General features: G+C 42.1%; 1 protein-coding gene across 1 annotated transcript; it reads left to right on the forward strand.

Moving 5' to 3' along the window:
- Nucleotides 1-281: 281 nt before the first annotated feature.
- Nucleotides 282-5,259, forward strand: EIF3F (eukaryotic translation initiation factor 3 subunit F). Its single transcript, XM_086466695.1, has 8 exons — nt 282-570; nt 665-735; nt 999-1,078; nt 2,177-2,314; nt 3,399-3,490; nt 3,699-3,835; nt 3,973-4,086; nt 4,854-5,259. The coding sequence occupies exons 1-8, from the start codon at nt 288-290 to the stop codon at nt 4,929-4,931; spliced, it is 993 nt and encodes a 330-aa protein (XP_086322821.1). The 5' UTR covers nt 282-287; the 3' UTR covers nt 4,932-5,259.
- The last annotated feature ends 5,610 nt before the right edge of the window (nt 5,260-10,869 follow it).

A 10,869-nucleotide genomic window follows, 5' to 3' on the forward strand; every position in this document is an offset into this window, starting at 1 on the left:
GCCAGTGAGAGAGCAGATAGGCACGGAGGCGGGGGGATGAGAGAATCCAATTGAGAAACAATCCGGCCCCGACAGGGTGGGAACAGGAGTAAGCTTCACTCACAGACGGTATGCTCTTCTTCCAATCAGAGCGTCGTCCCTCATCGCTCTCCCCAGATTGGTTAGCAGATGGCAGGAGGGTCTTAGCACACCACCTTCCCCAATAGAAAGGTAGCACTGCGTGACAGGCGTTCAGAGCAGCCAACTATTGCCGGCACGGATCCCCCCATCTCTCTCTGTCTTGCAAAATGGCGGCGACTGCTCCCGCTCCGACTCCTCCCGCGGCCACCCCGGTACAGAGCCCGACGGCAGCGCCCACCACACCGGCGGGAAACGCTCCCCCTACGGCCGCGCCGCCCCCGCCCACCGCCCCGGCACCACCGCCACCGGCCGCGCCGCTGTCGGCCGCGCTTTCGGGCCCCTTCCCCGGCGGCCGCGTGGTGCGGCTGCACCCGGTCGTGCTCGCCTCCATCGTGGACAGCTTCGAGCGGCGCAATGAGGGTGCGGCTCGGGTCATCGGGACGCTGCTGGGTAAGAGCTGCCGCCGTTCCCCTCCCTCCGCCAGCCGGCGGGCGAGCAGTCCGCCGCCCCCATGGCCTCCCCTAACCGCGCTGCCCTCCCGCAGGGACCGTGGACAAGCACTCGGTGGAGGTCACCAACTGCTTCTCCGTCCCTCACAACGAGTCCGAGGATGAGGTACGGAGCGCGGGAGCGCCTGCTGGCCCCCGGAGGCGGCCGGCCTCGCAGGGGCTTCGCGCCGGCTCCGGCCAAGCCCACCCGGGCTGTGCCGTAAAGCGGGGCCGTGGGTCCCTCGGCGGGGCGGCGACTGCCGAGGGGTGCGGCCCCGTGCTTCCCTGCGGCCCCTCTGATGGCGGCGCTAGCGCTTGTGCCCGTGTTGTCCTCCGCTAAGGGCCGAGCATCCCTGTAACCAGCTGAGTTGGTCCTGTCCCATTTCTCAGGTGGCAGTCGATATGGAATTTGCCAAAAACATGTATGAGTTGCACAAGAAGGTGTCTCCCAGCGAGATCATCTTGGGCTGGTAAGTCCTCATTCTGCAAGAACATGCAAGCAGTTGTGTTGGTCCCTTAAACGACTTGAGATACATAATTCTTGTCACAGGTTGAGTAGAGGAAGCACTAAGGCTCGTGACAGTAGGATCTTGCAGCTCTTATTATAGAGTCAGTTGTAAAGCTCCTGCAGTTCCTAATAGGAAGAGACAGTGTTGAAGATTTAGAGGGTTTGTTTTTGTTTATATCTAGCAAAGGTATCACAGAGGAGGGATGAGTTAGAGAATGCTTGCATGGCTTTGTCAGAAGACCTTGCCACCTGTAATACCACCTGCACCATGGAAGGTAACTGGATAGAAAGAAAGGAGAACACAAAAGAGTAGCTTCAAGTACCAAAAACCTTGGGAGGAATCAGTGATACCAGCTTGAGCATGCAGAAGTTCTCTGCTGAGAAAAGGTGGAGGTACTTGTGCGGGGGATGTCAAGCCAAATCAGTAGGGTGTCAGTGGGAACAGAGCCTGTGTCTGAGTGTGTGGATAGCTTTAGTAGTCTTTTCATGCTTCTCTGATCCTACAAAATAGCTTAGTTCTGTTTCTGTGGAGCAAGCTTCCTCAACGACCTTCTAATGGCACAGCAAAGTGCTGTTCTAATGACAGGAGTTTTCCTGCGTACATGAGAAGCTAATTGCAGAGCAGTTAAAGGAGCTAGATTAACGAGTTATACCTCCTGCAGAGAGATGTTTGATTTGTGGCAGATCTACTTGGTTGGTCCAAATTTGTTTGGCATGCTTTGACTTACACAGAAATAAAGAGTTGGTCCAGAACATGGTGATAGATAACAGTCTTCGGCATCTGATATCAACTGTGGCAACTCTTCATGGCTGGTACTACAGCACCGGCCCTGTGCATGTTTTGGGCATGGGTGTGCTCAGCCTGTGATTCCTACAATTCTAGGACAGCCGGCCATAAACCTACAAATTCCATAGTTAAAACACTTGTATTTAGTGTGCTTCTGCAGCTCAGCATTTGGAAATCAGTATTTTGGGATACAAACATGTTAAATACCAACAATACCAACCACTGGCCATTTGATGTTGGAAGAATGGCTCCTCAACCTGTGCTCTTTTGAAGGTATGCAACAGGTCATGACATCACGGAACACTCTGTCCTGATCCACGAGTATTACAGCCGGGAAGCGCACAATCCCATCCACCTCACTGTGGACACGAGTCTCCAGAATTCACGCATGAGCATTAAAGCCTATGTCAGGTACTCTGGGAGGCTGCCTTTCTGGGAGGGAAGCTATCTGAATTACTGCAGGAGACCACATCACAGTGACAAGAAATGTAGTCAGCTGGAGTGTCCCATTTTGGACAATATTGTGCAGTAGCTAAAACACAGCAGTGAGCCAGGGATCATGGCTTAATTCTCATTGGAATGTCTTGACCATTGTATGTAAGTTGAAAGACCTAACCTTTCATAAGCTGGTACCTTCTTGGGGTGGGGAATTGTGACATAATTCAGTGTCTTGAACATCTTTGTGACATTTCACAGAATTCATATAGCTAGCATTAATGTCACTAAATTCCACCACACTGTCTGAGTGCCAGCCTGTAGTCATTGGGATCTATTGCTCAGCAGTTTGTTTATTAGGATTAGTGCCATTAAAACATAATTGAAACAGCATCTTCTTGATGAATCTTTCTTTCCCTTACTCACTTCCATTTTTATCAATTAATAATGGAGATTAAATATTGAGAAATGAAACTATTCCACCTCACTGTTCTTCCCAGTACTGGCTGAAGGGCTCTCCTCTTTAAGGAAAAACCCCAGCCTTTCTTTGTAGCTTCTTGACTCTGCATCTTCAAAAAGGAAGCTGTTCCATGACATCTTACTTAAAGCATAAGCAGACATTGAATAATAGGAATAATAAAAGTGTTGAGAGTGCTTTGTACTTGAATTTCTGTCACATTTATGTTTGTTCCTTAAGTGATTTCGCAAAGTATAGAGTATTTCAGGATAGAACACCTGCTCTATAACGAAGAAGGAACTGTGGCTAAGAAGATAGTACTTAGCTCTTCATGCATTCACGGTGACAAATGACAGACCAGCTAGGAATAAACTTGGATGAAAATGAGCAATTAATAGTATGCCAGGATTGGTTTCCTGTCCTCAGTTATCCATGGTCTTAATACTGCTGATTTTGGTGAGAATGAGTGACCTACTCATGTTCACACTTCAGCGCTAACAGAGATCATTGAGATGGAAATCTATTACTTCCTACCTTAAATATGTCCATGCTGAAAACGTTTTGGTGTTGTTCTTTTTTTTTTTTTTTTTTTTTTTTTTTTAGTGCCCCAATGGGAGTCCCTGGTAAAACTATGGGCGTGATGTTCACACCTCTAACAGTGAAATATGTATATTATGATACAGAGCGGATAGGAGGTGAATGTTTTCTTCCTATTTTGGTTGTAACCATTGTTGTGACACTGTTCGATTGTTTTTTTTACCCTGGTAAAATTGCCGTTCTGGGAATTCTACTGGGAATTAGACTGCTTTGCTGAAGCTATCCTAAAATTCTTTAACAAGTTAAAGATTTAAACTGTTTGCTGTGGTAGTTGTTTTTTTTCACTGATCCTCCTTTTACTTTCAGTGGACCTTATCATGAAGACTTGTTTTAGCCCTAATCGAGTAATTGGCTTGTCCAGTGACTTACAGCAGGTGGGGTCAGCGTCAGCCAGGATTCAGGATACCCTGACGATGGTGCTGCAGTATGCAGAGGATGTATTGGTAAGGCCAGCTTTTTATGAGCCAGCAAATAAGTTTGATGTAAGCTTGTGCATCTTGTTTTTCTTTTTACATATTCTTTTTCTGGTCCATAAACTTACTGAGCTTTACTAATGATGAAGTGTGTTTCTTATGCTTAGTCTGGCAAAGTGGCTGCTGACAACACTGTCGGGCGTTTCCTGATGGATCTTATTAACCAGGTGCCAAAGATTTCACCAGAGGACTTTGAGACAATGTTGAACAGCAATATCAATGTAAGTTCATCATCTAATTTTTTCAGTGTATTGACAGCAATTTTGAAAATTTGTCATACAGACACAAATTTGTCTGTGATCAAAACAATCTATTTTCATACAAACATGTTACTAGAAAATACAGCCCTTTTTCATTAGTAAGTTGACATTTTAAGAGCTGAAGGTGGATAAAGGAGCTCACCATAATAATCTTGCAAGCAACTGCAAATGAGAGAATAAGTTTTAAAGTACTTAGGCATTATGCAAGTCATCTGAAAGCCAGCACCAATTCTTCCAGAGCGATTGGACAATGTGAATTACCATGCGTAAAGCAGTACGGATTTCAAGGATGACTGGTGACTTGCCAGCTTCCTTTGCCTGAGCTGAAGTTCTGTCTCCTTGCGTAACACTTAGCACATGAACAAGGTTTTAGTGTACTACCTTATTTCTGTAACAGATTTTTAGAAAGCGAAAGCGAAGTTACTGAATGTGGTGTTCACCCGCAGTCTGCAAGACCAGAACTAATTTTTAATTTTGCTTATACCCTTTGACATGCCTGGTTAACATGGGTGAACTCAGAGTTAAAATTTCACAAGCTGTGTTTCATATTCTGGGAATACCAAAACCTTCTTCCTGCAAGGGAAGCATTCCTCAGGGTAAGACTTTCAGGAATAACAACGTTTCTAGTAGCTGACTGTAAACTGCTTTATAGGTCTTAAAAAATTCAACTTCCTAATAGGCTACCATCTCTTAATATTTCTGATCACTGGGTTTTTCCCCCCTCTCAGGACCTACTGATGGTAACCTACTTGGCAAACCTCACACAGTCACAGATTGCTCTCAACGAAAAGCTTCTGAGTTTATAAAGAACCTTCTGCCACCCTACACTTCAAAGAGCCTGAAGAATGAGAAGATACATTTTTTTATGGTGTTGTAACAAATTTCCTTGGACCATAATTTAATTACTTAGATTATGTGGATTACATCTTTATTTCCATTGCCCTGAAAAATCCCTAACAGGGTTTAGGAAGTGAATGGGAACGGCTGCCGTTTAGCTGAGCCCAGTATTTTAAAGTGAATATGTGACACTTGTCTCCTGGGTTTATCTACTTGTGTAACAAAATACAGCTTTATTGTAAGAATGTATTTGAAATAAAAGTTCAGTGCTATGGCAAGAACGGCCTCTGTCCAGAAAAAAAACTGCTCTCATTTATTGTATAATGAATCCACTTTTGAAAGAAAGGGGGAATAACATGGCATCAGGAAAGAAAACTAGAGTGAATGCAAGTCAGCTCCAGTTCTGCAGACTTCTTTGCAGGTTTTTTTCTCCAGCTGTTAAAGCATGCTGAAAGTGTGGCTTCTTGTGTTGCACATAGTAGACTTTTCCATGGAAGACTCCAGAATGGTCACTGGTTTATTTGTGGTGTTGTGTATATGCCCTGCTTCAGTAGGGTACTGGCAGAGTATGAGACAGCAAATTCAGTTTACATTATGGTATCATTTCTACGCATATCTGATCCTTTGGGAAAGGAAACCAAGGCCAATAAGCATTATCCCCTCATAAAGTGGGGGTTCAGAGAATTAACTAGCAACTGAGTTCATGGTTAAAAGGGCTTGAAAAGCGCTTGTGGCTGAACAAGTGTGGCTACTGGAGTTTTCATCTTTGCAAAAGAGGAAAAGCACAGCAAAACTACACTTCATGAAGCTTTGAGTTTAAAAGTTCGGTGTCATCAAATAGGAATTCTGCTCCATGACCCTGTACTGCTGCTAAAATTACATGAATGGAGACTTCCCGTTTTCTCCACAAAACCTTGTTCCATGTTAAATGAGTTCTAGCTGAAAGACGGCCAATACCAATCCGAGCTGTAACTTTTTACAGTCTTGGCCAGTTACATTACCTTTAGAAGTCTCTTCAACTGTAATGAAGAGGGTTTGCCTGATAGAGTAAAAGTCCCTCTTCTACAGCAACTGTTTCCACCTAATGACTAGTTGTGATGCCTCGCACCTGTTTCAGTAAATGGATTTGAAATGTTAGAGAAGCCTGCAAAGCCAGTGCTCCCCAAAATAATTTTGTGCTCATTTGCCAGATAAATCCAAGAATGGGACTCAGCTTACAGATCTGTACATCCTGTACTGGTTGTTCCAATCTGGAGAATTCCCCCAGTGACTCAATGCTAAATTCTAATTGCAAGGACAAGGTACGTGAGACCGATTCCCATGTCTTTGAAAATGTTACTCGTGGGCATTAAGTGTTAAAACTTGGCTCGTATTTTTTATTAGGCTGAATCTGTGTTGTTTTCCCTTCTCTTCATAACCAGCCATTTACCATTTCACAAATTTTAAGGTCAAGGTGTATTTTAAAGTAAGCCTTGAAATAGGTGGAGGGAAAGAGCAAGCAGCAATGCTGGGCAAGTCTCTCAATTACTGCAAAAAAAGTTGCGGGGGGGTTGGGGAGCATAATATTCTTTCTCTGCAGTAAACTCTTGCCATTCCCTGTTAGGAAATCATAAAATGAAAGAAGAAAGATTGTAAACACTCTACAAGTTGAATAGTTACGCTGTTTAATAAGCTGCTGTGCACAAAATGCAAAGTTTTGAGAAGATCAATTGGTGATCATTGATACAGAAAAGGTATTGTGGAATTTGCCAGCCCTTGCAAGTACCTGAAGAGTAATGATGGTAGGTCATAAGGGACTGAGGTTATGTATTCCGAGGCAGAAAAAGTCACTGTAAAGTAGAGGTGTCAGAAGAGGCCACAATCCATAGGTTAGGTTGTGTCAGACAGCACAGTGACAAATGCTCAGAATTGGAAAAAATAAATAGTTGCCCTTTTAAAAACTCCCATTCATTCTGTCCCTTTTTACTGGGTGAATGGCACATTGTGAACCTTACTTTGACTCTGGAATTTTGCATGCCTGATTTCAAATTTCAGTGTCCACTCTTAGGAAGGACAATATTGCAAACAAATGTAATGCGTCCTTCTGCTTAATTGTAAAGCCTAGGCTGTATTATTGCCTAGGAGGCATTCTTTCTCTGCAGTTTGAACATGTAGACAGGAATTCCCTAAAGGTATTTTATTCAAACTGTTCCACTTTATGGAAATGTATCTAAAAACTTGAAGTTCAACAGAAAATCTGATAGGAAAAGCTTGGGAGTCAAGAAACATCACCAAGGATTTTAAGCTTTAACTTGCTATTGATTTGTAAACCACCTATTTCTCAGATTAATTAGGGGACTTTTTCCTTTTTGTTTGTTTGTATAGGATCCATTGCTCCAAATTACTTTGACAAAGTCTAGCTTTAAATAGTCAAGACAGTTCTCTGTGTATGCTTCTATCTACACCACATATTATATTTAGTTATATTAGTGCCCTCACTAATCTAATAAACTTTTCAATCCTCTGTGACATGTTCAGCCTTTTTCTTTCCTTACATGGCTTCTCTGAATGAGTACAACTTTACTGGACATTACTGTATTACATATTTATTTCTGGCAATGTGCATGTTTTTCTGGTAAGTATTAGGCTTTAAAATACCTTGCTTAAATATCTGATACCAGCTCTTAGCACTCAAGTATTTAATTGCTCAAATGATGCTAAGATCTTGTTTTGTATCCTGGCTTAGTTGAGTTGATCTTGGGTTTTTACCTCAGCATGAAGTTCTCATTGAAAAGTTACTTTCTTCAATATACATAATATTCAGAACAGAGTTTATTGTTACAGTTGATTCCCTTATTCCTGTTCAGTATACTGTGTACTTAGAAAAGTTCGAGGAATGTCTAAAATCAGTCCACCTTGCTGCCCTGGACACTTCTCAGACACATAACCTTAGTCAGCCTTAACAAAGGAATGGAGTTTCAGTAAAGCATCACTCAGCAGTACAAAGAGGCAACGAAACCTTGGGTTTTTATCAGTGAGCATGGTGACCTCTGTCAGCCTGCAGTTTAATTAGCATGCAGACATTATGCTTAGTTCTGACATCTTCCTAGCGTAGTAAGACTGTGCATCCTGGAGCAAATGCATGTAAAACCTATCAAAATCAATACTTGCAGGATGAACTATCTTTAACAGAAATGCCTTCCTAAAATTGCAGGAGGGAGCTGGTACTGCTCCAGTATTTCTTAACTGATGACAGTCTCAGCAGTAGAAGGAAAGTGGTGTACCACAATGGAAACTGCAGATACCTGATGGTAATTAGCTTCCCTGTGCTCCGTTGTGCTGTAAGGCTTTCAGATGACATTTAGATCATTCTTCCACAGATATTAGTGTATAGGCAGTATGCCAGAGTCAGGTTTCCCATGACTGCTAGCAGGATCGATGCTGCATAGGAGAGTTCTGGTGGTGACTAGGATTAGAGTAAGATCTAAAGTGAGTCCTTGCAGGCTGTATTGTGGTACTGTTAGTTTGCTGCTTAAGCTAAAAAGCAAATGAAATTTGACATTCTAAATTAATGTGACAGAAGAAAAGGGTTAATACCATGTGTTTCTCTGGGTAGGAAAAGAAGTTTGTGCTGCTAATTTGGTGCGTTTAACAGACACTTTACTGTTGCCATCTTCTCTGGTTCCCTGTGTCCACTAACTTTACCTTAAAAGGGGTTTCCTGAATCACAAATTCAGTTCTTTCCCATCTTGACTAACCGTATCTTAAATTCTATTTTAAATATACCTAAATATAACTCCTTTGTCCTCGCTGAAGTTCTTAGTTCATGCTCTTCCTGGTATTTATACATAATCTGTTATAGGTAGCCATCATACTGTAGCCTTCATTTTATGTAACATATTAAGCTTTATCTCCTTTCTTCTGATGCTTTGTCTATGCTTTGATCACTTAGCTGCCCACTTAAAACTTAGTTTCAGTCTTTCTTGAACTTCCATTGATAAAGACCATACCCCTATCGGCATATAAATCAATGAATGTTACAAAATTCCTTGTTTGCCTCTTGGTGCCTGTCACGTAGTGTGACTGAGCACCCCAAACTCTTGCCCCTGCTGTCATTTGCAGCTGAACTCCAATTTCCCAAGAAAATTATTAATGTAAATGCATGACCTGGCATCATGACACTTTTTTAGTCAAAAAAAAAAAATCTAGATCCACATATTTCTCCTGGTTTGGATTATTCTCTGTATCAGTGACACCTCACAGTTTTGTCAGCAGTATCATTAGCTTATTCCTAACTTTTGTGCAGCTAAGAAAAAACTTGGAATTGATCCCACACCAACTTCACAGAATTCTACAAATTCCCTTTTCAACACAGCCTTTGTTCTCTCTTACAAGTTCTTTATCCTTGCTTATGCTAATTCCTGTCTTCTGTAGTTTAACTACTTACAGCTTTTTGTCAAGCTTTCTGTGGACACCCAAGTGGTTTAAACTGAATTCCTCATTTAGAATGTACATTGTGTCAAGCTGACCCAATACATCCAGTGATTGACCTTTGATAAACCATGTGTTTGGGTGCAAGCCTTGGAAAGAGGAAATAAGAGTAATTGTTCTATATTGCTGAGAATAACAAACTTTCTGTTTTGCTATCTACAATTTGATACTTAAAAAATAATAAAAATCCTTGCCACCAGAAGTACAATTTCATTTGGTGATTATTTCCATATACTGGGATGAAGGTCACTAAGTTGGCCTTGTTAGTTGAGTCATTTTAAGTTTCTTGGCAGAATACTCAAGTCTGCTGCAAAGAGGAAGTAGTGTTTTGGTGTGTGACTTTGTGAACCTGTGGACATACACCATCTACATCTGAAATGCACGGTTTTAATCCTAAGGATTAAAGAGTTGATGGTGAAAGACACTGGACATGCTGCTCTTTTAAGTGTCTGACAGAACAACCTGCTGTTCTTCTGTGCTTCGAGGAAGGGTGAAGTTTCTATTTTTAGTGTGGTACCACACAACAGAACTAGAGACCCTGGTGGCAATTCAGTTGTAAGGTTTGTGTGAAATCTTGATGCTTGGTCTACAGTGGGTGGAGTCCTAACATGTCTCACTGGGTAGTGACTCACTTGAGCAGTTTCCAAACACACAGCTCTTCCTGAAGTGAGCTGAACGTGCTCTGCTCCCTGTGCACATGGAAGGTTAACTCAACAGCTAACTTTGACTATCTGCATTTTAATTACTGTGGTCACAAGGTAGTGTAACAGGAAAAGTATTTTTAGGACATAATTTAGACTTGGATCACTGCGGTATCCTGTTGGTTTGTTATACTTTGACCTATGGTTCAGAGCTGACCAGATCTTGTTCCTTACGACAAACTGTGGGAAAGTTTTTTTGCTTTTGGGGTTTTTTTTTCCAACTGTATTGGCTAAAACAGTAATGCTTCTTATTTAAGTGGGAAATAATGGTCCAACCAGGATACATAGCACAGAGAAGCAGCAATGCTTTAGTGACCTATGTCACCAACAATAAATTACTCTGGAAAAAAAAAAAGTTTGTTTTGTCTCTATTGATAGCACTCAGTCAGCACGGCTATGTGTTGACAGCCAAGTCCCTCCAGACCAGAATTCTGTCCCATATCATCTCTTAGCAAAGATGCAAGGATATTACAAAAATGAGGAGCAAGAGTTTGTCTCCCAACTTCACTAAAGCTGAATTTTCTGATAGTGAGAAGTTACCTTGACTCTGCATGGGGTTATAGAAGCTTTCCTAAATGTGCTGGCTCTAGCTCTAGTAACAGGCCAAGGGATTTCCTTAGAGGGAGTGAAATCAAGTGACCACGATGGTTCCATTCCATGCTTTAAAAAAGCCATTCCAGATATTGTTGTTAATATATAAACATGCAACACATTTAACAGATTCTTCAGACATATC

The sequence above is a fragment of the Leptosomus discolor genome, chromosome 6, assembly GCF_034619465.1.
Source record: "Leptosomus discolor isolate bLepDis1 chromosome 6, bLepDis1.hap2, whole genome shotgun sequence".
NCBI lineage: Eukaryota > Metazoa > Chordata > Aves > Leptosomiformes > Leptosomidae > Leptosomus > Leptosomus discolor.